Source organism: Oncorhynchus nerka, linkage group LG26 (genome assembly GCF_034236695.1).
Source record: "Oncorhynchus nerka isolate Pitt River linkage group LG26, Oner_Uvic_2.0, whole genome shotgun sequence".
Lineage (NCBI taxonomy): Eukaryota > Metazoa > Chordata > Actinopteri > Salmoniformes > Salmonidae > Oncorhynchus > Oncorhynchus nerka.
Window position 1 is genome coordinate 25,041,721 of NC_088421.1, and position 27,388 is coordinate 25,069,108.

At 43.8% G+C, this 27,388-nt stretch overlaps 1 protein-coding gene and 1 pseudogene across 1 annotated transcript; one reads left to right on the forward strand and one right to left on the reverse strand.

The window, feature by feature from the left end:
* Positions 1–2,891: 2,891 nt before the first annotated feature.
* Positions 2,892–6,920, forward strand: mylpfa (myosin light chain, phosphorylatable, fast skeletal muscle a). Its single transcript, XM_065010293.1, has 7 exons — positions 2,892–2,980; positions 3,653–3,747; positions 5,648–5,727; positions 5,919–6,023; positions 6,243–6,321; positions 6,429–6,477; positions 6,574–6,920. The coding sequence occupies exons 1-7, from the start codon at positions 2,978–2,980 to the stop codon at positions 6,673–6,675; spliced, it is 513 nt and encodes a 170-aa protein (XP_064866365.1). The 5' UTR covers positions 2,892–2,977; the 3' UTR covers positions 6,676–6,920.
* Positions 6,921–10,753: 3,833 nt separating this feature from the next.
* On the reverse strand, positions 10,754–23,626 carry LOC115110764 (TBC1 domain family member 10B-like; annotated as a pseudogene).
* Between the last annotated feature and the right edge of the window lie 3,762 nt (positions 23,627–27,388).

Consider the following 27,388-nt stretch of genomic DNA (forward strand, 5'->3'; position numbering starts at 1 on the left):
TGGAAGGGCATCAAACACATGGAAACCATGCGTTTGATACTATTCCATTTAATCCGCTCCAGCCATTACCACAAGCCAGTCCCCCCCAAATGAAGGTGCCACCAACCAACTGTGAAATATATACACATACTGTAACTGGTCAAAAGTTTGGACACGCCTACTCATTCAAGGGTTTTTCCTTTATTTTCTACATAATAATATATAAAATGCCTAGAGAGTGCAAAAGTGTCATCAAGGCAAAGGGTGGCTACTTTGAAGAATCACAAACATAAAATATATTTTGATTTGTTTAACACTTTTTTTGGTTACTACATGATTTCATGTGTTATTTCATAGTGTTGTCTTCACTATTATTCTACAATGTAGAATATAGTAAAAAATAAAGAATAACACTGGAATGAGTGGGTGTGTCCAAACTTCTGACTGGTACTCTATATACAGTGCATTTGGAAAGTATTCAGACCCCTTGACTTTTTCACATTCTGTTACATTACAGCCTTACTCTAAAATGTTTTTTTTTTTTACTATATCCTCAATCTACACACAATACCCCATAATGAAAAAGCAAAAACAGATTCTTAGAAATGTTTTCAAATTTATTCCAAATAAAAAACTGAAATATAACATTTACATAAAGTATTCTGACCCCTACTTAGCACTTTGTTGAAGCACCTTTGGCAGCGATTACAGCTTCGAGTCTTCTTGGGTATGACCCAACAAGCTTGGCACACCTGTATTTGGAGTTTCCCCATTCTTCACTGCAGATCCTCTAAAGCTCTGTCAGGATGGATGGGGAGCGTCGCTGCACAGCCATTTTCAGGTCTCTCCAGAGATGTTTGATTGGGTTCTGGCTGGGCCACTCAAGGAAATTCAGAGACTTGACCCAAAGCCACTCCTGCGTAGTCTTGGCTGTGTGCCTAGGGTCGTTGTTCTGTTGGAAGGTGAACCTTTGCCCCAGTCTGAGGTCCTGAGCGCTCTGGAGCAGGTTTTCCTCAAGGATCTCGATTTTTCTTCATTCATCTTTCCTTCAAATCCTGACTAGTCTCCCAGTCCCTGCTACTGAAAAATATCCCCACAGCATGATGCTACCACCACCATGCTTCACCGTAGGGATGGTGCCAGGTTTCCTCCAGACGTGACGCTTGGCATTCAGGCCAAAGAGTTCAATCTTGGTTTCATCAGACCAGAGAATCTTGTTTCTCATGGTCTGAATGTCTTTAGGTGCCTTGTGGCAAACTCCAAGCGGGTTGTCATGTGCCTTTTACTGAGGAGTGTCTTCCGTCTGGCCACTCTACCATAAAGGCCTGATTGGTGGAGTGCTGCAGAGATAGTTGTCCTTCTGGAAAGTTCTCCCATCTCCACAGAGGAATTCTGGAGCTCTGTCAGAGGGACCATTGGGTTCTTGGTCATCTCCCTGACCAAGGCCCTTCTCCCCCGATTGCTCATTGGCAGGGCAGCCAGCTCTAGAAAGAGTCTTGGTGGTTCCAAACTTCTCCATTTAAGAATAAAGGAGGCCACTGTGTTCTTGGGGACCTTCAATGCTGCAGAATTTGCAGTGCCTCGACTCAGTCCTGTCTCTGAGCTCTACGGACGGTTCCTTCAACCTCATGGCTTGGTTTTTGCTCTGACATGCACTTTCCACTGTGGGAACTTATATAGACAGGTGTGTGGCTTTCCAAATCATGTCCAATCAATTGAATTTACCACAGGTGGACTCCAATCAAGTTGTAGAAACAACTCAAGGATGATCAATGGAAACAGGATGCACCTGAGCTCCATTTTGAGTCTCATAGCAAAGGGTCTGAACATTTATTAAACTTATTAAACAAAAAGTTTAATACATTTGCTAAAATTTCAACAACAATTTTTTTCATTCTCTTTGTCATTATGGGGTATTGTGTGTAGATTGACGAGGGGAAAACATGTATGTAATCCATTTTAGAATAAAGCTGTCAAGGGGTTTGAATACTTTTCGAATGCACTGTGTATATATATATATATAAATATGATTTGTTTTATTATTATTATTTTATGAAACATTGAATTTGGCCTTTTCCTATTAACTCAGATATATACCACTAGAGGTCCTTAAATTCAAAATCAAACAGCCGAATGGTCCTTGGTATAACCATCTTACAACTCCATATGTTAGCCTAATAGAAACCCAGGCTCGGGCCCTTAGACTCTAGAGGGATTATGGGAGACCTCACTACCGACACCAATTAACACGGTCTAATATACACAAACACTGTACCAGAGTGTTCCCAAAATATTCCAAATATTGATGCAGTGACAGTATTTTATGTAATGACATTACACATGCATGCTGGACAGTGCAGTGCCATGCAAAATGTGAGAAGGCCGTTTCAATTGCCTGTGGACATCGCTGGACATATGAATATAGAAAGTGTAGACAGAGAAATATATCTACCCATGCATGCACATGCATAAAAATGTATATTTCAAGTCACTAAGAGCACAAAATGTGTTTATTTTAGCCTTTAATATTGTAATGTAAAAACTAAAGTCAATGATAGGTTGATGTGCCACACTGAAGGGTGATGGTGATGGAGACTATGGAGGGGTGGGACGGTATCAAGATGTGTCCAGCCAGCCAGCAGTCCATCAAGCCTTTTACGTCCTGAATGTCCATATTAGTCCACGTGGGACACTAAACGTATGGCCTGGTCCCTGTTGTATCGGGTTCCCTTCATTCCAAGACTCCTGGGTCTATTTCTGATCTCCTGTAAGGTGATAGCTTGTCCCTCATTCTGCCTGTCGCTTAACTTTTGCTTCAAAATCATCCCTCCCTCCCTCTCTCTCTCTCTCTGCCTCTACAAATCCAAACTTGAGGCTGTGGCTAAAGTTAGCGCGGTCTACAGAGGTATATAAGCCCCCGAGGATAGGGGTTTAATGCGGCTTCACATCAGTCTCTTCTCTTGTTGACCATCCAAACCTCCATACATACCGTCTCGAGATGGTGAGTAACACCGGTCCTCACTTTCTGACTGCTTACCTGTCCACTACTCTGTGTGCTGTCGATGGGAACCTCCAGGAATAACACAGCATTCCCAGATTTTCTTGTTTTTCTATTTTAAGCTTTTTTGCTAGATTGAAAAATATATTTTGGAACTTTTTAAAACTCAACTGTACTTTGGACATTTTTGGGTGGTGACATTTTTAGACATTTTGTGTAAAGCTGTTCCTGGATATGCAATATCATTCACAGGATCTAAACATTGTGTTAACACTTTATTAACAACATTTATATAAAACATGCTGTAAAAGGTTAGCTACCTGAGGAAAATTAATGTTTTAATACATCCACATTCAAAAACACTGTCCTCTGTCCTGAGCCAGAGAAAGATTGTACCTGAACTGTTCTGAGAACATTTCAAGAGCTAGGTAGTAAACTACATTTACATATTCACCCCACATCACACTGATAGTCAGATCAAAGACTGTAACGCTAGATGGCGTACGAAACAGTGTACTGGACCTACACACAAGGACATCCTTTCACCTGTCGCTGACCAGGAACAGCTTGACACTGAAGTCAAAGGTCACTAATTGGCCTCCTGAGGGCTACAGCTGCAGGATGAACAGACCTAGAAGGTCCCATTGTTAAGCAGTTGATGTGTTTGTCCTTCAGGCACCCAAGAAGGCCAAGAGGAGGGGAGCAGCAGCAGAGGGCGGTTCCTCCAACGTGTTCTCCATGTTTGAGCAGAGCCAGATCCAGGAGTACAAGGAGGTGAGGATTTCTTAACACACTATGCAACACCTCATCACTTTTACACCTTAAAATGTCAATGGGACAGATTTCCTTTCAACTCCCTATCTGGGCTGAGAGTGAGTGACTCTAGTCTGGCCACCAGTCAGTTTCATTGTAACCTAATTCTGCTGTAGAGTGGCTGAAATAGTTGCTTACGCTGAAACAGACAGGCACAGTGGCTAAATTGATACTGTTATAATCATGAGTCAATCATGGTGTACTGTTTTCCTTGTTTCATTAAAGGAGTGAACCCAAATTAGATTGTAGGTGGCTGGCCTCTGATTGGTAAATTCTCAGTGCAGTTGCTATTTTGTCTGCCCCCCCCCCAACTTAAAAAAGCTCTCTGAAGTTTCTGTAACCTTTTGAAGCTCTCCAGGCCTCCCTCTCGTCTGAGCCTTCAGCTGTCACTCAATCTCTCATCTTAAGTCCTCTGCTGCTGAGGGCTGCATGTTTTAAGTATGGCAGGACAACTGGGCCCTGGCTGGCACTGTGCACACAGAGGAGAGGGGAAGGGCAGTGAGGGGGACTGGGGTGGAGGGAACAGGTGGGGAGAGAGTGAACAGAAGGGGTGGGGGGTGGCACCTTCTTGAGCTTCTGATAAGGTCTAGAGTTTGGAAGGCAGGTTAGTGTACCTGATTATGAGGAGAGGAAGGTTGGAGAGGTGAACGGTATGTAGATGAAAGACGGAGGGTAGAAAGTGGAAGGATACTGTGTGTATGGAAGGATGGATAAGGTCAGGAAATAGGGATCTGGCAGTAGGTGGGAGATTGTATATGATTGTATTTGTTTTCAAAAGTGTTGTCAAGGAATATGGGCACAGACTTGATGGAGGGAATTCTTGCTGCTGTATGTGATACAGACTTCTTAAGTTTCACTTGGGGAATGTCTGACATCATCATTGGGACAGTCTTAACACTTTGTAAGGATGGGGGGAGTGTGTGCATGTGTGTGAGTCAGGAAGATGGATTACCAGCTGCTTTTTTAAGTTCAAGATCAACCATGGGGGTCCTCTTGGGTTTCATAGACGTAAGAGATGAGGTCCAGAGACAGGCTGGGACAGTGGAAGAAGGATTTAACAGGTGTAACTTAATGAGCTCTCCCTAAATGAACTTGTAAGAATTTCAATTTCTTCTGTTCTTTTTAGGTCTCGCCTAACAAGGGTCACATAGCATTGTGCCATAAATAGGCAGCACCTGGCACTTAAATGACCATCGTTGACAGAGGTGTCTCTAAGTTGTATGGAGTGCACATGCTACCCACGTCCCACTACGCACAGGACTGAACCCCCCCTCTTCCATGTCCCACTACACACAGGACTGAACCCCCCTCCTCCATGTCCCACTACACACAGGACTGAACCCCCTCCTCCATGTCCCACTCCAGGACTGAACCCCCTCCTCCATGTCCCACTACTACAGGACTGAACCCCCTCCTCCATTTCCCACTACACACAGGACTGAACCCCCTCCATGTCCCACTATGCACAGGACTGAACCCCCCTCCTCCATGTCCCACTGGGGATGACATGTCCCACTATGGCAGACTCCCCCTGGTCCATTTCCCACTGGACTGAACCCCCCTTCCATGTCCCACTATGCAGGACTGAACCCCCTCTCTCCATGTCCCACTCACACAGGACTGAACCCCCCCCCCCTCCCTCCTCCATGCCCCACTTCACAGGACTGAACCCCTTCTCCTCCTTGTCCCACTAACAGAGACTGAACCCTCATGCCCCAGCAAGGACTGAACACCCCTCCTCCATGTCCCACTACGCACAGGACTGAACACCCCTCCTCCATGTCCCACTGGGGATGACAACTTGGCAGACTCTGGTGACTGGTGTTCATTTAAGACCTTTTGATTCTGACTTCATCCCTCTAACTTCCTCCTTCTCAGGCTTTCATCATTGAAAACAGTGTGCAAGGATGACTTGAGGGACGTGCTGGCCTCAATGGGTGAGCAAGGGTTACATTTAAGACCTTTTAAGATTCTGAGGACATATTATGTGACTGATTTGTCTGATTTGTCTTAAAAGTGTGCCTTAGTATGTCCACAATGTCCTATATGTACTGTATATGTGTGTGTGTGTGAGAGAGAGAGATAGATAATGGTGCTAGCTAACCTCCACTCCCTCCCTGCTCTGTAGGCCAGTTGAATGTGAAGAATGAGGAGCTGGAAGCCATGGTCAAGGAGGCCAGCGGCCCCATCAACTTCACCGTCTTCCTCACCATGTTCGGAGAGAAGCTCAAGGGTGGGTCTATAACTCACTGTACTTGCTTGCTCTATTTATGTTTCACAATATCCTAATTCCTTGGTTTGACTCTGTTAGGCTCACTGTCTAACTTGTTATAACCAGGTTATAATCGCTTCAAAGTGTTAGTGGCTTTCTAAGTACACTTCCATATCTGAGGACATTGCATGTGTCTTGCTGCCAGTGTAACATGCCTGCCTGACGCTCTGTGTGTCTCAGGTGCTGATCCCGAGGATGTCATCGTTAGTGCGTTCAAGGTCCTGGACCCCGATGCTACCGGTTTCATCAAGAAGGACTTGTGAGAATATTTCCTTCCTTATTTTACAGTTGTAGTAAATGAGTGCACTCCATAACAGAATCCACAGCTTCATGAATGTTTCTGACTTTGTCTCCCTCTCTCTCTAGCCTTCAGGAGCTCCTGACCACTCAGTGCGACAGGTTCTCTGCAGAGGAGGTGAATACATTTCTAATCATTCAGTTTGAATATCATCATGATCTCTCGTTGTCCCTTGACTTGGCGAGTGGCTGACCCTCCTTCTCCTCCCCTCAGATGAAGAACCTGTGGGCTGCCTTCCCCCCAGATGTGGCTGGCAACGTAGACTACAAGCAAATCTGCTACGTCATCACACACGGAGAGGAGAAGGAGGAGTAATGAAACAGACAGAAGAAAAGAAAACAGCCTCCCTTGCCATTCTACCTTCCTGCTCCTCTCTTCTTCCTTCTATTCTCTCATACCTTCCTTCTCTTTATGTGTACTCATGTGCTCTGTCTCTCACTCACACAAATTCTCTAAAAGACCCGTCTCCACTCAAGAAATTTGTGTGAGAGCGGGTGCTCATGGGTTGTCTGTTTGTTCGTGGGGATATGGGATTATTTTCAATAAAAATGATCTTTTAACATCTCCATCTCTTTCTCATCCACTTTCCCTTCCCTTAACCCTCTTCCTCCTTTTCATCTCTTACTCATATCTATCGTTGGTTGTTTCCCCAGTCTCTCTGTTAGAAGAAATGCACACAGCAAGTCGTATTCCACTGCTGTGGTATGGATGTGTAAACCCCAAGGTGAAATGGAGCACCAGTCTTTGCCTCGGCTGCAACAGCTCAGAGGTTAGACCTGGAAGTCCTTTCACTCCCCCTTTAATTTAACCCTCAGGTGGGCAAATAAACCAAACAGAGGGATATCGATCTATAAATATTGTAGATGTTATCTCCTGTAGATAAGGTGGGAAAATAGGAGATATTCTAAGAAGGAATGAGGCTAGAGAAAAACATGGTCTCCTTAAAGTGACGGCTACGTTTTTCTCAAGAAGTGAAAGGCTGCTCGAGAGAAGAGAAAGGACCCAAAGAAAACACTCGTCTTCCCCTCCTTTCCCTCCTCCCTTTCCTCCTTTACTTCTACCTCTTTGTTTTCTATAAGCTCCTTTGTTTTCTGCACCTGGACTAGCTTTAGTCTACCAGAAACTCCTCTGTAACAAATAAAAGGGACTAACTGTGAATAAAATCTCTTATCTTTTGTACACTAGTGTCTCTGTTCATGAGTGGTTCTGGTAGAGTGGGATTGAGAAACAACAGGGCTGGTGTGGGTGTATTTCCTGTGCTGTGTGCATTGGGGGAAGAAATACAAATTCTGAGACACCACCAAAATCTTATCAGCAGACTAGGCCCATTTGTAAAGACAGCAAAAATACACCGTTACTGCCCCCTGCTGGACGATAGATTGTCTGAAATATGAAGTTTTAGCAGAATGGAATAAAATGTTCATGCAGCTCATTGGGAGAATGTGGGCTATATCAATATGAAACGAGAATGCAAGGCAGAGCAGGGTTCTTTAATATATTATGGTTTATTATTCATCACAACTGTCATTATCATTAATTAAATACATCATGTGTAGATTTTCTGCAGGTAAGGAATGCATTTCATTATCTAGGATTTTATTTTCCACCAATAACAGTTCCATGTAAACTTAAAACAAAAAAGACACAGTTGGGGAGAAAGCAATGACAAAATAGAAAAACATAAAAGCAACAAACTTTAAAAAATCTAATCAGTGGGACGCTCCCGATTAAAAGCAATCAAGCTCAAGGATTTCAGGACCAAAGCAGAAATATTGCTCTATCCTGATTGGTTCTGATAGGGAGCAATGACAGGATGACTGTCACAACCTCTTGATGACTCAACATAGAATTGAGGACCTTAAGGAGCCTACCCAATTGGATGAAGCCAGGGCCTGCTTGGAGAAATATTGCTCTATCCTGATTGGTTCTGTAGCAACTCCATTCTCAGGGTTCTCCAACTAATTATTGCCATGAACACTACTGATCTCAGCAGTGGCATTGCTGGCCGTCAGTGCTGCTATTTGACAACATGCTTTGTGAACAGTAAGGTTTGCATAAACATGTTCAGGTCATCTTCGCCGACTCTACTCTGATCCAAGTGATTCTGAGAAGACAAAGCAAAATGTGGAGGAAGAAGGGGAAAGCAGAGGCTTCAAAAAATAACACGAGTTGGGGAAAAAAACAGTGAACACAAAGGACATTTTGGCTACGATTACACTAAAGACCCTCCTCTCCTACAAAAACAGTACAGAGAATCAGTGTTGAGAATCAACGGTTTCCACCAAGGAATGGTGTTACAGTAACAAACCGACACTATCCATCTAATGTACAGTATAGATACGTTACATAACACTGTCTGTGAGTGGGTTAGGGAGTTATTAAAACATCATCATGGTGGTTGGTTACAACATACTAGCAAAGACAGACAACTTCAGATCTTCAATTACAACCCATGGCAGAGTTGACTAAATGCCTCCCAGTATCTCATACAGTACTTTATGACCTTCGGCTCACTCAAATTATGTCATATCTGAAATACTCATGTGAATCTTAGTTGATTGGTTGATGGTCATTCCCCTGTTCTTCAATCACTGTCAGGTTTAATACTGTAATAAGGTAAATGGAGAATTGTGGACCTAACATTATCCATAGCTACCACAGTAAACTTGACATATGAAATGACATAAATAGGATTTGTTATCTTAGAAGATGACAAATGTGCAATAATGAAATCAAAACAGCCATACCAGTATCTAAAAAAAAAACAATACTTAACATTATCCTCCTTAAACTGGGCTTCACATCGCCAGCCATCCTTCCAGTTAACCAGGTGTCCTTTACTCGCATAGAAAAATAGCAGTCAGATCCAAAATAAAGAATAATACATATATAATATCTGATTAAATTAACCAACTTTGTACATAAATACATCAGAGCTTGAAGGTCAGAGTTCAGAGGTTAATGCTACATTGGCACACCTGACCCGCCCAGCACAAAGTGGCTTCCTATGGGTCCTAAAGGCGCAGGTGTAAGAGGTGAAACTATCCCATAGAGATGGAAAGAGGCCTCATCATTGTATCCGTGCCATTATGGCATCTGTGACAGCTTCATTGAGGCAATCTCCATTTCAAAGGAGTCAATTTTCTTCTTCCCAATTGGCTGATCCCCCCTGATGACCTGGTTGCACAACTCCAACAGGGTCACCAGTAGGGATCAGTCAATGAAGTTGGACATCCCACCCAGTTGACTACATTCAAATGGTGGAAGCCCTCATGGCCCTGCTCTTGTTAAAACAGTCTTTTGGCCACTAGAGGCCTCTATTATTCTCTATGAACTATCCAGATGAGATTCAACAACCTACCTACCAAACAGGAGTGGTCAACTTAAGTTTCTCAGATCACTCTAAATAGATCACATTCCAATGGGTTAATTTACTAAAAGCCTCACCCTTATTAACATTTGGCTAAATAAAATATAGATTATTTCATTTACCACAAGCAAAAAAAATAGATGGACATTTGATCTGATGGGCAGATTCAGAGTTGTCATTGAATGTAGAAGGACCCTCCCTCGCTAAACTACCAGTATCTATCATCATCTCCCACTATAAACATACTCAAAAGACTTGAAAAGACAAACAAAAATAATTGCATTCTAAAATGAAATCACTCCGTGTTGTTAGGGAGGTGCCATCCTGATCCATGCATGTCTGTCTGTCAAGGCTCAGAATGTCATGTTCATTTCTCCCTATCGCAGTGTACATCTCTCCATTTACCTGTTGGGATTATATTCCTCTGGCACTGGTCAGAGGACTAAAGATCAATAGATGAGAGAAAGGGGGGAGAAAACAAGCAACTCAATAAAGAGGAAGACAAAGACATGAGAGAAAGAGCAGAGAAAATGGGTGGCAATATTGAACGGTAACTCAGCTCACTACGCTACTAAGGCACACACTCACACAACACTTAACACTACAATAAATAGGTCCTCCCAGACATCCAAATACCATAGGTCACGGTCCTCAGTGCCTCTGGGTTTGAGATATTTATCAATGGTTTACTTTTATCTGCAGGCATTCCGGTTGGACATCTGACCACAAACTGAACACGACAGGGCATTATGGGGAACGACTCAAGGGTCCTACATGGATTTAGGATGTTCCATTTAGACCCAATCTATAACTCCCACCTACTCTATGTCCAAAGGCTTGTCTGTCCACCAGCTTTAGTCTGATAAAAACTAAATAAAATAAAAAACTAAATGAGAAAACAGGTGTGTGATCTTGGGAGATCCATTGTGAACCACACAGACAATTCTCCAGTTGCAAAAGGTGCCCCATCTTAATTATTCAAACTCATTGATGAAGAAAGCATGGGGGGGGGTATGGGGGGGCATGACCCCTGGGGTGCTAATAAAACCATGATCCAGATGTCTCCTGACTATATGTAGTCCTCAAGATGCACTATACAGGAGGCCTTCTCCTTTTCTCTCCTCTCATTCCACTTCTGGGGGTCTTTTGTTTCCATGTCCTCTTTTTTTCCTTCCCTGTTTTCTTTCTGAAGGAAAACAGGATAAACTAGGCAGAATCTCTTGGTGCTGTGGCTCCATTCTTCTCCTCTGCCTCGCCTCCCCCTCTGTCCTTTTTCTTCCCCCCCTTCTCCTTTTTCTTCTCTTTCTCTGCCCGCTCCTTCTCCTTCTTCTGGCTCTCCTTGTCTGCTTTGTCCTTCTTCTTCTCCTTCTCTTTCCTCTTCTCCTCCTCCTTCTCTTTCTTCTTGTCTTCCTTGCTGCTCCTCTTCTTCCTGTCATCCTCTCCTCCTGTAGCTGCTGCTGCCTCCTCCTCCTCTCCCTCCGTCTGGGAACGGGGGCAGAGGTGTGTTGTTAGCGGTGGGTGATGGGATGGTGGGTGTGATCTGCTCAGAAGTAACTTTGGGGGAGAGGGTGTTTGGTGGTGTATGGTGTACTGGGGCTGATGCACCAGGCTGGCTCTGTGCTGAGGTCTGGGCTGTGCCAGAAGAGGGGCCTGGACCAGACCCAACCAAAGGACTCTGAGAGGCAGGCGCCCTAGCTACAGAGCCACTAGACATGGGTGGTTTGTGGGCGGGGCCTCTGGGTGGGCTTGAAGCTGCCGCTGAGGGGTTCTGTCGCTGCATGGCCTCCATCCCAGAGGCCCCAGAGAAGGAGCCCTTCTTCTGAGAGAGGAAGGGGGTTTTGGACTTGCGGAAGCCGGGGAGGGAGAGCAGGCTGGAGGAGGCCCTGAGGGGCCCTGGAGGGGGGATGGACCCCAGGAAGGAGAAGCTACCCCCGGAGCTGATGGCGGAGGCCCGACGCTTGTGCTCGTGGATGTCCCGTGTCCCGTGGAGCCGTCGGACAGGCTGGTGGGTCAGTTCGCCCCTGGACTCCCTCCACTTCCTTACCTGAATACTGCACTCCCTCTCGATCAGAGCCTCGGTCACCGCTAGGGACACCACCTACACACAGACAGAGACATACAGAGGAAGTCATCAAACCAGATCTAGACACACAGACAGTGAAACGTCAGTTGAATCGTGTCAATGAGTCAGAGTATGTTTAGAACACATGTATGTGTGTGTATGTCTGTGTGTGTGTGTAAACACTGTTTACAGTCTCACCTCCTGCACCAATAGGTCCTCTCTGACAGACTCAGGTGGGATGTTCCGGAGGCGCTCCATGGTTTCGTACATGCCCTGGACCTCCCGCAGTTTATCCACCGAGCCAAGCATCTGCTTGAGCAGCACCAGGCCCACACGGAACACTATCTTCACTCCTAGAAAACAGCACAGTTAGCTAATAGTTAGCCACAGCATCATGTGCACTGTGTGTGTGTGTCTTACCCTCACAGAAGAACATGTCCCACACACGTAGCACACAGGACCACGGCAGGGTGCGTGAGAAGACACACATGAACCACTCGGTCATGTAGAGAATGGGGTCTATCTTAAACTTCTTCAGGTGACGGTAGGCCATGGGACAGACACGACGTAGCAGAGAGAAGAAGATCTCTCCATCCAACTGGATTGCTTCCTAAAAGAATGATGAGTCGGCTCAGTGTACACCGGAGAAGAAGATACAGTGTATGTGTTCGTTCACTCACCAATCCAGCGCTATAATATCCAGGCAGGTACGTCTCACAGATCTGCACCAGACACCAGAAGGCATGCTGCAAGTTGGGAATATACACATTATACCACATTATAAACACCTAGCCCCATCCCACTACTTCATCATTCTAGAACATTGTTCCCATTCCCAGTCTCCTCCACAGTCCCCCTCCCTCTCTCTGTGTCCCCCAGCAGACCCTCACCTCTGCAGGCATGTGCATGAGCAGGACAGCAGCCACCGGGGCCTGGGCCTGGCAGTATCCCTCTTCAGGTCTGTACACTGTGTAGGCTTTCAGTACCCTGTACAGATCCTGCTGCCTGGAAGCCACACCAGAAGAGAACAGACAGTTAGCACACATGCACTCAAAGTACATTTTTATTGTACATGTCAGCGTGCTCTACATGGACTGAACAAATCCTATTATACGTCAGTAAAGCATGGTCATTTACCCATGTCCACCGCGAGCAGCAAACATCTCATGGAAGGGGAACTGTCTATGCAGGTCCTTCTCTATAATGTCCAACCATTTAGGGTCTCCCTGCTCCCTCTCCAACTCCTACATAGATTGAGAAAGAAATGTTCAGATCATTTCTAATTGAGCAACTTTAAAGCAACATATCTAGTTGGAGCAACATAATATGGAACAGGACTGAGTATAACTAGGCCTTTAACAAAGCATGTCTGTGTCAGAGTGAAAGCAGAGAAAGGGAAGGAAAAAGGGTTTATCTGATATGATCTGTCCAGACCCCCAGGTCTGTGAAGGTAGACCCAGCCAGGCTGGATTACTGCCCAGGATAAGAGGCTTAGAGCTGGGGAGGTCTCTGCGCCCCCTAATAAACACCCCTGGAGATCTAACTGGTCGAACGAGCCACAACTCCTCCCCATCGCATTAACTTCTGGTTCCAGTTAGTCTGTCTACCTAGAGGTCACTGAAGAACTTCTGTATTCAAATACGTTCTTTGACTACAATGACCCTAAATACAGTTTGACTACAATGACCCTAAAATACAGTTTGACTACAATGACCCTAAATAGTTTGACTACAATGACCCTAAAATACAGTTTGACTACAATGACCCTAAATACAGTTTGACTACAATGACCCTAAATAGAGGCTGTGGGAATGATGGCCTTGGATTTGAATTGGTGAAGAGTATTTAGGCAGAGTTAGTCTTTTTTGAGTGTCTGCTTCACAATAGACATGTTTTTCATAGTGGAAGTGTGAGTATGAAGACAGAAAGGGTGTGGGTTAGTGGCAGTACCTCAAACTTGCCGGGGTTGGAGTCCAGGAGCTCCTTGCTGTTGGAGAGCAGCTGCCAGGCTTTAGCCCTGAGAGAAGAGGGGATCCCCTTCCTACAGCGCAACTTCACCTGGAACACACACATACACTTATGTTATACTCACATACAATGTATGTAATAGATATACAATCTCATACCATACATAGACAGATGTAGCTAAGTACCTTTTGGAAGCGTCTTGAGACCCATTTGTCCCAATTGTTGAACATGTCCAGCCATTTCAGCTCTCTCTGCCGTGCTACATCAACTCTGATGTCCTTATCACTGTAACACATGGAGAAAGAGTTAACAACACCAAGACACACATGCATGTCAACCACACTGGGCATGTAAGACAGTGTATTTATTGCTTTCCAGGGATTTTTTGCCATTGAAATCCTTGGGCAGGGCACCTAATTATTATTTTTTATATATAATAAATATATTTTCAGGATGGAAAAACACTTCCACTGTCAACGTAAACGATTTAAACCAGCTCAGATTACTGAGACTGCCAATGTTTGTCCTCCATTGGGCAGCACTTACACTGGTGCTAAGTGTCTGGATTATTCCTTTCATCTGGATGATGAGAGTGTGTGGAGAGCACAGCAGAATGATGCTGCCATCATGGCGATCCACAAGAGTCTGTCTGAAGAAGACTTGAAGAGTCGCTTCAATTAGATGTTCAGCATAATTCAGGATAAAGTGTATCGAAAAACTCCAAGAGGAGATGGAACACGTAGCACCCATTACCACGTCTTCATCCCCTCGACATTGACTGACCAAATGATCCAAGCTTATCATGCCAACCCCATGTGTGGCATCTTGGAGTTTACAAGACCTAACGAAGATTACAGGAGGTGGCTTACTGGCCAGGTTTACAGGTTGATACTAAGAGGTTTGTACAGCAGTGGGAAGTCTGCCAGAAATACAAACCAGACATTGGTAGACATGCCTGGAAACTGGAGCAGACATGGTGAACCATCCCAATGAAGTGCTGGGAATTTATCTCATGGGACTTTTTCCTCCCAGCCGTGGGAACCGGGAATTAATTTTTATTGGTGGTAGTGGACTACCACACACACTGGTTGGAGTCGTTTCCCCTCCATCCGCTATTGCTCTAATTCCGCGAAGAGGGGTCTTAACCAGATTCGTGATTCCAGACCAAATTCTCTCTGACCGAGGTCTGCGGCTCACATCAGGAATCTACAAAGAGCTCAGTACCTACTGGGGTGTAGCTGGCAAGCTGACCACGACCTACCATTCTCAGACCGACCTGACCGAGGGTAAACCGCACCTTGAAGGAGATGATTACTTCATTTAAGGGGGATCAGCACCCAAGGTGGGATCAGTATTTTCAGAGTTTCGCTTTGCACTGAAATCCGCAGTCCAGTAGATTTCTGGGGTCACTCCCGGCGAACTCCACCTGGGAAGACCACTAAAAGGTCAGATGGACAGAGTCTTGCAAAGTTTCAACGTTTCACCTGACTGCCCAGCATTTGATGCAGTCCAACAGCACCACACCTTGCTAGCCAGAGTGGAGGCCAGCAGAATCAAAGCCAAACAACGACAGGTCAGAAACTATGACAAACATAGACGAGTGTTTCCCACCCCAGTCTCATGTCTGGAGTCTCATGTCTGGATCAATTATCATCTGTCAAAGGCTTCCAAACAGTCCACTGCCAAGCTAGCTTCAAGATGGAAAGATCCATACCGCGTGGTGCAGCAGTTGAGGCCGGTGAACTACTTGGTCTGTTTGGAGGACACTTGGGAAGATGTCAGGACGGTGCATGTTGTTGACCTAAAGCCCTGCTACCCTACTGCAGAAGAGGCAAAAACAACACCTGCAGGAACTCTTCTTGGAGGAGGACTTTCCTGGTTTAGTGTAGGAGAAATCTGAACCTGCCAAAACCTGCATCCTCTCTGTTTCTACAGGCTTTGGCAAAATCCTGCACGGAGCCTTCACCATGCCCTGCCACTTTAAGAGCGCATCAGCAGTCAGGAAGGAGGAAATAACGATAGCTCTTCCGGCTCTGTGAAGAGCTCTCGGTTGGCGCGTGAGTTTGACAGTGTGTGCAACTCGGCAGAAGTATTGTTCATTTTCAGCATGCTTAGTTGTAAAGTGTTTAAGTCGATCACCGGTGTTACCGCTCTAGGTCGTGGTTGTAATCTTTTGGGACCGCTCCTGTCATTGTTCGCATGGAGTAGTAACTACATTGTTGCGAAGCTTTGAAAAACAAACCATCAGGTGTATCAGATATACAGACAGTGTAACTGCAAGTCCCCCGCCCTCTCATATTCCCTCTATCGCTCCTGTGCTTTTTACTGCAGCAGACTCTCTTTTTATCCTAGATGCTCCTTGAGATGTTCAGTGTCGTTGGACATTTTAGTTATTGTTTATTGTAGTTTGAACTGTATTGAGTTTGTGTGGGACTATTTACATTTGGCCAAGAAGATTTTTGGACATTTTAAGGCCTTCTTTGTATTGTCTATGAACACACACTCCACACACCCATTCATACCGCCCCCCTCTGAGGTAATGCAGATTATATTGCAAATCATCTAATGTTGATGACTGGGTTCTTTCTTGTCAATTGTTTCTATGAAGTTGCCTTTAAATTGCTCTGCCATTATTATTGGTTGGGTTCCCCCTGTGCTGTGACATGCGTTTTATATGGTGTCTTATCTTTTCTCTCCACTGGCTATCTGGCAAACAGGCTACACTCTAGGCAGTCTTCTGCTGATGTGTGTGGGTCTGGTAGAGGTACTCTATCTATCCTACTCTTTTCCTTTCAGCAGGGTTAATACCTGCCTGGTGCCTGAAATAAAATCTTTATCTTTACTAGAGGTCGATCGATTAATCGGAATGGCCGATTAATTAGGGCCAATTTCAAGTTTTCATAACAATCGGTAATCAGCATTTTTGGACACCGATCATGGCCAATTACATTGCACTCCACGAGGAGACTGTGTGGCAGGCTGACTACCTGTTATGCGAGTGCAGCAAGGAGCCATGGTAAGGTGCTAGCTAGCATTAACCGTATCTTAGAAAAAACCATCTTAACATAATCACTAGTTAACTACACATAGTTGATGATATTACTAGTTTATCTAGCTTGTCCTGCGTTGCATATAATCGATGCAGTGCCTGTTCATTTATCATTGAATCACAGCCTACTTTGCCAAACGGGTGATTTAACAAGAGCATTCGTGAAAAAAGCAGTCGTTGCACCAATGTGTACCTAACCATAAACATCAACTCCTTTCTTAAAATCAATACACAAGTATTTTTAAACCTGCATATTTAGTTAATATTGCCTGCTAACATTAACTTATTTTAACTAGGGAAATTGTGTCACTTCTCTTGGCATTCTGTGTAACAGAGTCAGGGTATATCATAAGGTGAACGCACCAATTTGTAAGTCTTAAATGTAATGTAATGTAAATGTATATGCAGCAGTTTTGGCCGCCTGGCTCGTTGCGAACTGTGTGAAGACTATTTACTCCTAACAAAGACAGCCAACTTCACCAAACGGGGGATGATTTAACAAAAGTGCATTTGCGAAAAAAGCACAATCGCTGCACGAATGTACCTAACCATAAACATCAATGCCTTTCTTAAAATCAATACACAGAAGTATATTTTACTAAACCTGCATATTTAGTTAAAAGAAATCCAGGTTAGCAGGCAATATTAAACTAGTGAAATTGTGTCACTTCTCTTACGTTCATGGCACACAGAGTCAGGGTATATGTAACAGTTTGGGCCGCCTGGCTCGCTAATTTGCCAGAATCTTACGTAATTATGACATAACATTGAAGGTTGTACAACGTAACAGGAATATTTAGACTTTCGGATGCCACCTGTATCTTATCTAACGGAACGGTTCTGTATTTCACAAAGAATAAACATTTTGTTTTCGAAATTATAGTTTCTGGATATGACCATATTAATGACCTAAGGCTCATATTTGTGTGTTATTATGTTATAATTAAGTCTATGATTTGATATTTGATAGAGCAGTCTGACTGAGCGGTGGTAGGCAGCAGCAGGCTCGTAAGCATTCATTCAAACAGCACTTTTGTTCGTTTGCCAGCAGCTCTTCGCTGTATTTCAAGCATTGAGCGGTTTATGACTTCAAGCCTATCAACTCCCGAGACTATGCTGGTGTAACCGATGTGAAATGGCTAGCTAGTTAGAGGTGGGCGCGCTAATAGCGTTTCAATCGGTGACGTCACTCGCTCTGAGACCTTGAAGTAGTTGTTCCCCTTACTCAGCAAGGGCCGAGGCTTTTGTGGAGCGATGGGTAACGATGCTTCGTGGGTAAATTTTGTCGATGTGTTCCTGGTTCAAGCCCAGGTAGGGGCGAGGAGAGGGATTGAAGCTATACTGTTACACTTGCAATACTAAAGTGCCTATAAGAACATCCAATAGTCAAAGGTACATGAAATACAAATGGTAGAGAGAGAAATAGTCCTATAATAACTACAACCTAAAATGTATTACCTGGGAAAATTGAAGACTCATGTTAAGAGGATCCACCAGCTTTCCATATGTTCTCATGTTCTGAGCAAGGAACTTAAAACGTTAGCTTTTTTACATGGCACATATTGCATTTTTACTTTTTTCTCCAACCAAATTGAACGTTTCATTATTTATTTGAGGCTAAATTGATTTTTATTGATGTATTATATTAAGTTAAGTTCAGTATTGTTGTAATTGTCATTATTACAAATAAATATATGTAAAACAATTTGGCCGATTAATCGGTATCTGCTTTTTTTGGTCCTCCAATAAATCGGTATCGGCATTGAAAAATCATAATCGGCCGACCTCTAATCTTTACCCCTCTCTAACAATACCGCTACAAAGTACGTAGAAAATATAATGGACCAACATATATTTTAAAAAATTATAATAGAATCTCTGAGAACTAACATCAGCAAAATAAAAGCTACAAAAATTACAAAAACAATTAATTGAACAGTATTAAATGTGTTATTATGTTTGAGCAAAAGAACACAGCATTAGAAATGGCAAAATGCATAGAATTGCAGGTAAATCACCTTAAAAAACTGCAACAACGTTCTCAGCTCCAAGGCAGAATATGTAGAAATGCAGGAAATTAGCAACATTTTCTCTCAGTTTCATGGCAGAATATGAAGAATTGCAGGAAAGTAGATTTAAAACAGCAAAAATGTATCTCAGTGCCATGGAGAAGTTTGGAGAATTGCAGGAAAGTGTCTTAAAAATATAAAAAATTGCGGGCCTCTAAAATCTAGCCCCACTGATGGGCTGACTGTGCCCCTTGTCACGACCCCTGCCATGCCCACTGTCACGACCCCTGCCATGCCCCTTGTCACAACCCCTGCCATGCCCACTGTCACGACCCCTGCCATGCCCCTTGTCACGACCCCTGCCATGCCCACTGTCACGACCCCTGCCATGCCCCTTGTCACAACCCCTGCCATGCCCACTGTCACGACCCCTGCCATGCCCCTTGTCACGACCCTGCCATGCCCACTGTCACGACCCCTGCCATGCCCCTTGTCACGACCCCTGCCATGCCCACTGTCACGACCCCTGCCATGCCCCTTGTCATGCCCCCCCTTGTCACGACCCCTGCCATGCCCCTTGTCACGACCCCTGCCATGCCCACTGTCACGACCCCTGCCATGCCCCTTGTCACGACCCCTGCCATGCCCACCACTTAAGCACATTTTTTAATCCAGAAAAAAAAACTGTTATCTAAATATGGATATCCTAAGATTGGATGCAGCCACAGGGTCATGTTCATTCAGTAGATTCCAAACAGGAGCTAGAGTTGTTTTAAATGGAAGCTGTGCGACCTGAGATTCTTTCAAAGGATTACTCATCTACAGATTTATATTATACTTCATATTATATGCTCATTTACAATATTTCTGTCCTACACTACTCTCTCACACACAGACACCCTTTGATAATGACCCTGAAGGGGAACAGGCTTAATCAATACCAAACTAAATCAATAAAACAGAGGAGGAAGTGCACTTAGAGAGACTGTCCGGGGGGAGGGGCAAGATACGTTCTCCAGAAAGAGAGGGAAATGAGTGGCTGGGCGAGGCACAGTCAGTACAAATTGTGTCACAAAAGCGCTCTCAGCACTATCTATCTGAGTCACACAAAGGAGAGATGAAGGACAGACCGATAAGTTTAGAGTGGATATAGGGAAGACTGGACAGAAAGGGTGGGGAGGGAAGAGATCACTTAGGGCAAGCTGGGTGACTCAGAGAAGATGACCAAGCCAGGAAAGACGGTTGATTGTCAAAGACTCCAGCCACCCAAGTCAGAGTTCTCTCTGCTACCGCACGGCAAGCGGCACCAAGTCTGGGACCAAAAGCTCCATAACAGCTTCTACCCCCAAGCCATAAAACTGCTTAACAGTTAATCAAATGGTCACCTGGAGTATTTGCATTGACCCCCCTTTGTTAATACGTTTTTGCACTGACTCTCTTGCACAGACTCTGTACACTCACAGGACTCTAACCACACACTCACTACACTGACATTCCAACACACACACATGCATATTGACGCTACACATACCCATTCACATTATGCTTCTGCTACTCTCTGTTTAGATCTATGCATAGTCACTTTACCCCTACCTTCATGTGCATATTACCTCAATAACCTCATACCCCTGCACATTGACTCTGTACCCTTTGTATACAACTTCATTATAGTTATTTTATTGTGTTACTATTTTTCCTTTAGTTTATTTAGCAAATGTTTCGCTTTTTTAAATTTATTTTTTACTCTGCACTGTTGGTTAATGAAGGACTAGTAAGTAAGCATTTTACGGTAAGGTCTACTACACCTGTTGTAGTCAGCGCATGTGACAATTAGAATTTTCTTTAAGAGAGAAAAAACAAACCAGTGTAATTGCCCATCTACAGTCAGAGTGAAGACACAGTAGATGTGTATTTTACATGGGTGTGTGCATAGAGTGAGGGTGTGTTTTTGTTTTACCATGCCCACCTGCCCTCGCTGTACTGGGTCCCGCCGAGGAAGCCATATTTGTCAGTGCGTCTGACAGCCAGGCCGTTGATCTCTGAGTCTGACCCGATAGAGCTTCCATCCTCCCCCAGGCCAGACAGAGACTCCAGGGTCCCTGACATCATGCTGGCTGACTCTAGGTAGCTGAGGGTGTCTGGGGCTGGGGCTCTGGGGTAGGGCAGGGAGAAGGAGACAGGTTCCTGGATCACTGGAGGGCTTGGGTGCCCTGCTCTGGAGGGGGTGTTGGGTAGCTCTACCATTCTGGGAGATTGGCTTGAGGTCTCGGGTATGGGAGACAGGCTGGGGGTGTCCAGTTTGGGAGGGGGTTGAGGGTTTGAGTGAGGGTTTTGGATTTCTTTTGGTGGCTGAGGATTTTGTGCTTCAGGGGCTGCAGCTGCTGCTGTTTGGGTGGAGTCTGGAGGAGGGGGAGTGTAAGTGGGGGCAGGAGGAGGGGGATATTCCACCATAGACTGAGGCTGAGCATAATCAGTAGCAGGATTAGTGTTCACAGTGACATGAACACTGGGGTAGAGATTAGGGGTGAGATTAAGACAAGAGGGGCTGGTAGTCTGCTGTGTTACCCCCTGTACCTCTTGCTTACTGTGGGCCTGTGTAGGGCCCTCTGAGGGGGCATTCAACAGCTCCTTGCCCCCTGGGTTACTCATTTCCTGCTTTACAGCCAACATTGGGCTGGCACCTGCCTCCATGTCTGTCTCCTTCACTCCCTCCCCTGGCACAATGCTACATCTACAGGTGGTATAGCAGGAGTACCTAGGGCTATTACAGGTAAGGCGGCAGGTCTCTCTGGGGTTATTAGAGGTGGGGGCACTGGAGTCTCTGGAGTTAACGCTGATGAGACGCGTTTGGGGGGACTCGGTGGAGGTCCTCTCCCCCCTCTCTTGGGAGAAGGAGGGTGAGAAGGAAGCGTCTCTCCTGGTACAGTTAATGTCAGAGAAGCTTTGTCACCGTACAGAGAGGACTTGGGGATGGGGTTCTCCTTAGGGGGCTCTGGGGTGGTGCTGCTGGGAGGAGAGGGGGCAGTAGAGGGTATGGGGAAGGAGGGGGCAGCATGTGTGTCACCTATAGCTGGAGGTGAGGGGATTAGGGCGGAGATTTCGGCCATGGCGCCTCCTTATTTTCTCCTTGACAGATGGAAAGAGAAGACAGAAAGGTTTCATGAGAAACCAAAGTTAACAGAACTCTTAATCATGATCACATGGAAACAACCTCTCCACATTTCCATAGTGTATTAGAGTAAATGACGTTGGACTGATGAAAATAAATAATACTGAGGCCATCAGTCCCTGCCCCACACTTGTCAAACAAGTTTTTCACAACAACAAAAAAGTCCTTGCTGCCACAACGTTAAATGAAGAAGTTGGCTGTATATTTCAAAATCATGGACATTATTTGAGAGATAGGCTAATGCCCAAAGTTTTATTGGCTACTATATTGGTGGAATTGCAGTTTTGAACAGTGGGGAAGATTCTAATAACAGACAATGAAAACCAGATAAAATGTAACAAACAGTTCCCTATATCTGAAAGAGGACATTGGACATTCATTACACACCTACCCCCTACTCTATGTCTTCTATTTGATATTTAGTTAGTGGACATGGATTTGGATTTTTCGAATTATTGCCCATTGGGGTATTTTCAACAAGCACCATCTCCACAATACAGTAACAATACAGTAATAGGTAGAATTATGCATGTCTATCTGAGGTTTCGCTTAATGTTGTTCAATATGATGATTTGACCTGTGTTATTTACTATACCCAAACCCACCTCTCCATTTCTGCCCAATATCTATCCAGTGTCATCGGACACTGAAAATCCACGGACAATCTACAGAGCTGGATGTTGACAATGACATGTCTACAATTCAAATACATTGTAGAATACATTCATTCAAGACTGCCTGGCCCTTACGATCAACTCAGGTGTGGCCACAAACAATATCAAGTGCATGCACTAACAAGCACAACAGTCAGACAAAATTACCTTCGCTAGCAACCACCGATGCAGTAACGTATTTCTTCTACCAAGATTACGGACAATATTATATTTATATTTCGCTGTGATCTAAGCAGGTTGGTTTGCTAACTCGCGTCAGCCAACACGCTAACTACCTAGCTACTATATATACCTAAAAACGAACGATTGTGTTTTCATATCCTCTCGATGCCTCATTCAAAGCGACACAACTTCCCGATTCAACCACAGGAAAATTATATTGTTGCCTAACAGGCATCTTAGTTTTTTAGTTAACTAATGGTCCACTCCCCTCCCTGACGTCGGGGCCCTGCCTGACCATAGGGTCCACGGCCTTGCCCAACCGCTTCCCTCGCTATAAACTCTCTCGTGTAAACTTACCCACGGCCCGCGTGTCTACGTGTTCCGTCCGCCTGGACGCCCAGGGCAGGGGGTTTGTCCGCGGGCCCCCCACAGCTCCGGTCCACTAAGCTCCTCCGTTCAATGAAAGCACGACAATGAGAGCTGGACTGTCCAGGCAACAAAAGTGAAATAAATAGACAACGGCTGAGCAGGTTAGGAGGCGCAATGTCCCCCAAAACTAGCTAGCTAGTTAGCCTACCTTGCTGGCTAATGATGTTAGAAGGGTGTTGTTAACCAAGCTGTCTGTTTGGGTTACTCTCTGGCATAACTGCAGAGAGTTTAAATCTTACAGATGTATATCATTTTACGACCAAATGGTATTCCTTTCTCCCAAACTGTCCTTCACAATCAGTGTGGTTGTGCTGCTGTTAGACATTTAGCACAAATCGCCTGCATTTCCTACTGCTGACAGCCACGTGCGCGCTCCTGTTAGTGCGATCGGGCACTCACACGTATAGGCATAATCGGGACCATCTGTCAACACGAGTGCAGAACATGGCAAAGAAAATAATAATATCAGGTTAAACTAGAACTAAGTACATAGTATTTGTCTCAAATAATCTTTCATTTTCAAATATGTTGTTGAATCTGTATATGCACCATTTGATTGAACTAAACTATCTTCTGATTTTTCACGGTAGCATACATTTGCCCGATTGTCGCTGTCTCTCAGTACTCCGCTTCCCTCTGCTGTTGGTATGAGGCCATTACTTTTTAGAATTATACCGACATCTCTACAATTTAACAGCAGGTAGCACAATACTTTAAGACCAGTATGAGACCAGTAGGTGGCATAAGATATTAACATTAACACGTTGTAAAACAAACTGTGTTGCCAATTGACTGACTTTCAGTTCCAATCATTACCATGAACATAATGTACATTATCGATGAAGTATGCATTATGATACATCATTCTACAAATATATTGTCGTAATCCTGTAATATCCTATGTTCTCCCCAAATCGTGGCTGAACAAGGATATGGTAAATATACAGTACCAGTCAAATGTTTGTACACACCTACTCATTCCAGGGTTTGTCTTTATTTTTTATTATTTTCTACATTGTAGAATAATAGTGGAGACATCAAAACGATTAAATAACACATATGGAATCATGTAGTAACCAAAATATGTTATATTTGGGATTCTTCAAAGTAGCCACCTTTTGCCTTGATGACAGCTTTGCACGCTATTGGCATGCTTACTTAGGGTGGCCATTTTATTAATTATTCAGCAGTCTTTTGGTACCCAGATCTGTGCATCGACTTCGACCTCATGGCTTGGTTTTTGCTCTGACATGCACTGTGAATTGTGGGACCTTATATTGACAGGTGTGTGCCTTTCCAAACCATGGCCAATCAATTGAATTTACCCCAGGTGGACTCCAATCAAGTTGTAGAACCATCTCAAGGATGATCAATGGAAATAGGATGCACCGTAGCTCAATTTCGAGTCTCATACAAAAGGTTTGAATACTTATATAAATAAGGTATTTTTATTTTTAATAAATGTTCACAATATTCAAAAAATCAGATTTTGCTTTGTCATTATGGGGTATTGTGTGTGTAGATTGATGAGGGGGGGAAAGTATATAATACATTTTAGAATAAGGGTGTAACGTAACAAAATGTGGAAAAAGGGAAAGGATCTGAATACTTTCCAGATGCACTGTACATTTGACATCCACAGTAGTACCATGCACAACAGAGGAGGCTGGTGGGAAGAGTTATAGGAGGACAGGCTCGTAATAATAGCTGAAATGAAATTAATGGAACAGAGTTAAACACGTGGTTCCCATGCGTTTGATGTTCCTTTCATTCTATTGTGTACTTTGTAGGGTTTGGAAGTCATAAGCGTTACTCAATTGTTATTGTCATTGATCCAACCCAGCCACTTACAACTCTGAGTGAAGCTCAACTAGCACAGGTCTTATTTATTTATTTTATTTGTTCACCTTTATTTATCCAGGTAGACCAGTTGAGAACAAGTTCTCATTTACAACTGCAACCTGGCCAAGATAAAGCAAAGCAGTGCGACACAAACAACAACACAGAGTTACACATGGAATAAACAAGCGTACAGTCAATAACAAAAAAAAAAAAGTCTATATACAGTGTGTGCAAATGACATGAGGAGGTAAGGCAATCAACAGGCCATAGTATTTGCATGTGTAAATATTTAGAAGATTGCTATGGAGAAACCAATCCAACACGGGACACCCAGACATGTCATAGAGTAGAATGGAATCCCTGACTGTTTACAAGGGAACTCCCTGGTTACTGGGTAGCCTCTCCTTCTTTCTTAAGTCTTCCCCTCATTCTTCCCTTTCAAGCTTATGTGGTTCAGAGCATTCTCTCTCTGCACAACTGAAATTGTATAAAAAAAGAGGCTGCACCGCTGTTGTGACATACCACATTGTTTGCTGTAACGTCCCTCTGGCTCTCAACCCTCACAGTGTTCGGTTCCACCACTAGAGCTGGAAGTATTTACTTTGATTCTGGAGTCTGAAAAAATGTTTCCATAATAGCAACATGGTTGCATAGTTCTGCATTACAAAACAACATCTGTGTAATCTCCATGGTAACTTTACATTTTTTCTCTACAATGACTCACTGGTTTGTAACTAGGACACACCATTGACATAATGAGGTTAGAGAGAACGTAAAGAATGTGTAATTAATGTTTTAAACCTTGTGTTCCATGTGTTCCTCCATTTTGTTTCTCTTGCCATTTCCGAGGTCACCATAGTCACTATGTGTTCCTGGACTTAGGCAGTTTCCAGGGAAGAGCTTGTGTAGTGTATTTTAAATTCTTGCTTGAGAAATAGTTTTTTGCTAAAAAGCAATTTTATGGGAATATATTACAGTAAGGTACTTATTCATTACCCAGAAATGATTTGATATTGATATAAAAACGACTGCATTGGGCCTTTAACAAAATCTAAAACAAACTGAGCAGGGCCAGACTAATGCATTTGGAGCCCCAAATATATGGGAAAACGGAAAGCTAGCTAAATATTGAATTTGAATATTCAATTAAATTGAAATCGAATTTTAAAATGGAATGCAATATTCATTCAATTCAGTTCATATTATGAATTCTATGATTACATTTGTGCATTACAAATTCTAAGATATATCATTAAAATGTAATATCGTAATATAAGTTCAAAATTATGGAATTCAAATACAGTTTCTGTTGGCAGTGAAATTGCTCCATATCTATTAACCAATTTACCACCTGGTGATATCACCAGGCAAGCTGAAACTCCCGCCCATGCAAACCTGCTGATTAGGTCCTATGTAGATTGTATTTTCAACCAGAAAGTATCAGGAAATAACACTGAACACATTTTTTCACAGTTTTCCACTGTTAGCTTCATCAGCTGTTGTACACAATGATTTATATATATACAGTGCCTTGCGAAAGTATTCGGCCCCCTTGAACTTTGCGACCTTTTGCCACATTTCAGGCTTCAAACATAAAGATATAAAACTGTATTTTTTTGTGAAGAATCAACAACAAGTGGGACACAATCATGAAGTGGAACGACATTTATTGGATATTTCAAACTTTTTTAACAAATTAAAACTGAAAAATTGGGCGTGCAAAATTATTCAGCCCCTTTACTTTCAGTGCAGCAAACTCTCTCCAGAAGTTCAGTGAGGATCTCTGAATGATCCAATGTTGACCTAAATGACTAATGATGATAAATACAATCCACCTGTGTGTAATCAAGTCTCCGTATAAATGCACCTGCACTGTGATAGTCTCAGAGGTCCGTTAAAAGCGCAGAGAGCATCATGAAGAACAAGGAACACACCAGGCAGGTCCGAGATACTGTTGTGAAGAAGTTTAAAGCCGGATTTGGATACAAAAAGATTTCCCAAGCTTTAAACATTCCAAGGAGCACTGTGCAAGCGATAATATTGAAATGGAAGGAGTATCAGACCACTGCAAATCTACCAAGACCTGGCCGTCCCTCTAAACTTTCAGCTCATACAAGGAGAAGACTGATCAGAGATGCAGCCAAGAGGCCCATGATCACTCTGGATGAACTGCAGAGATCTACAGCTGAGGTGGGAGACTCTGTCCATAGGACAACAATCAGTCGTATATTGCACAAATCTGGCCTTTATGGAAGAGTGGCAAGAAGAAAGCCATTTCTTAAAGATATCCATAA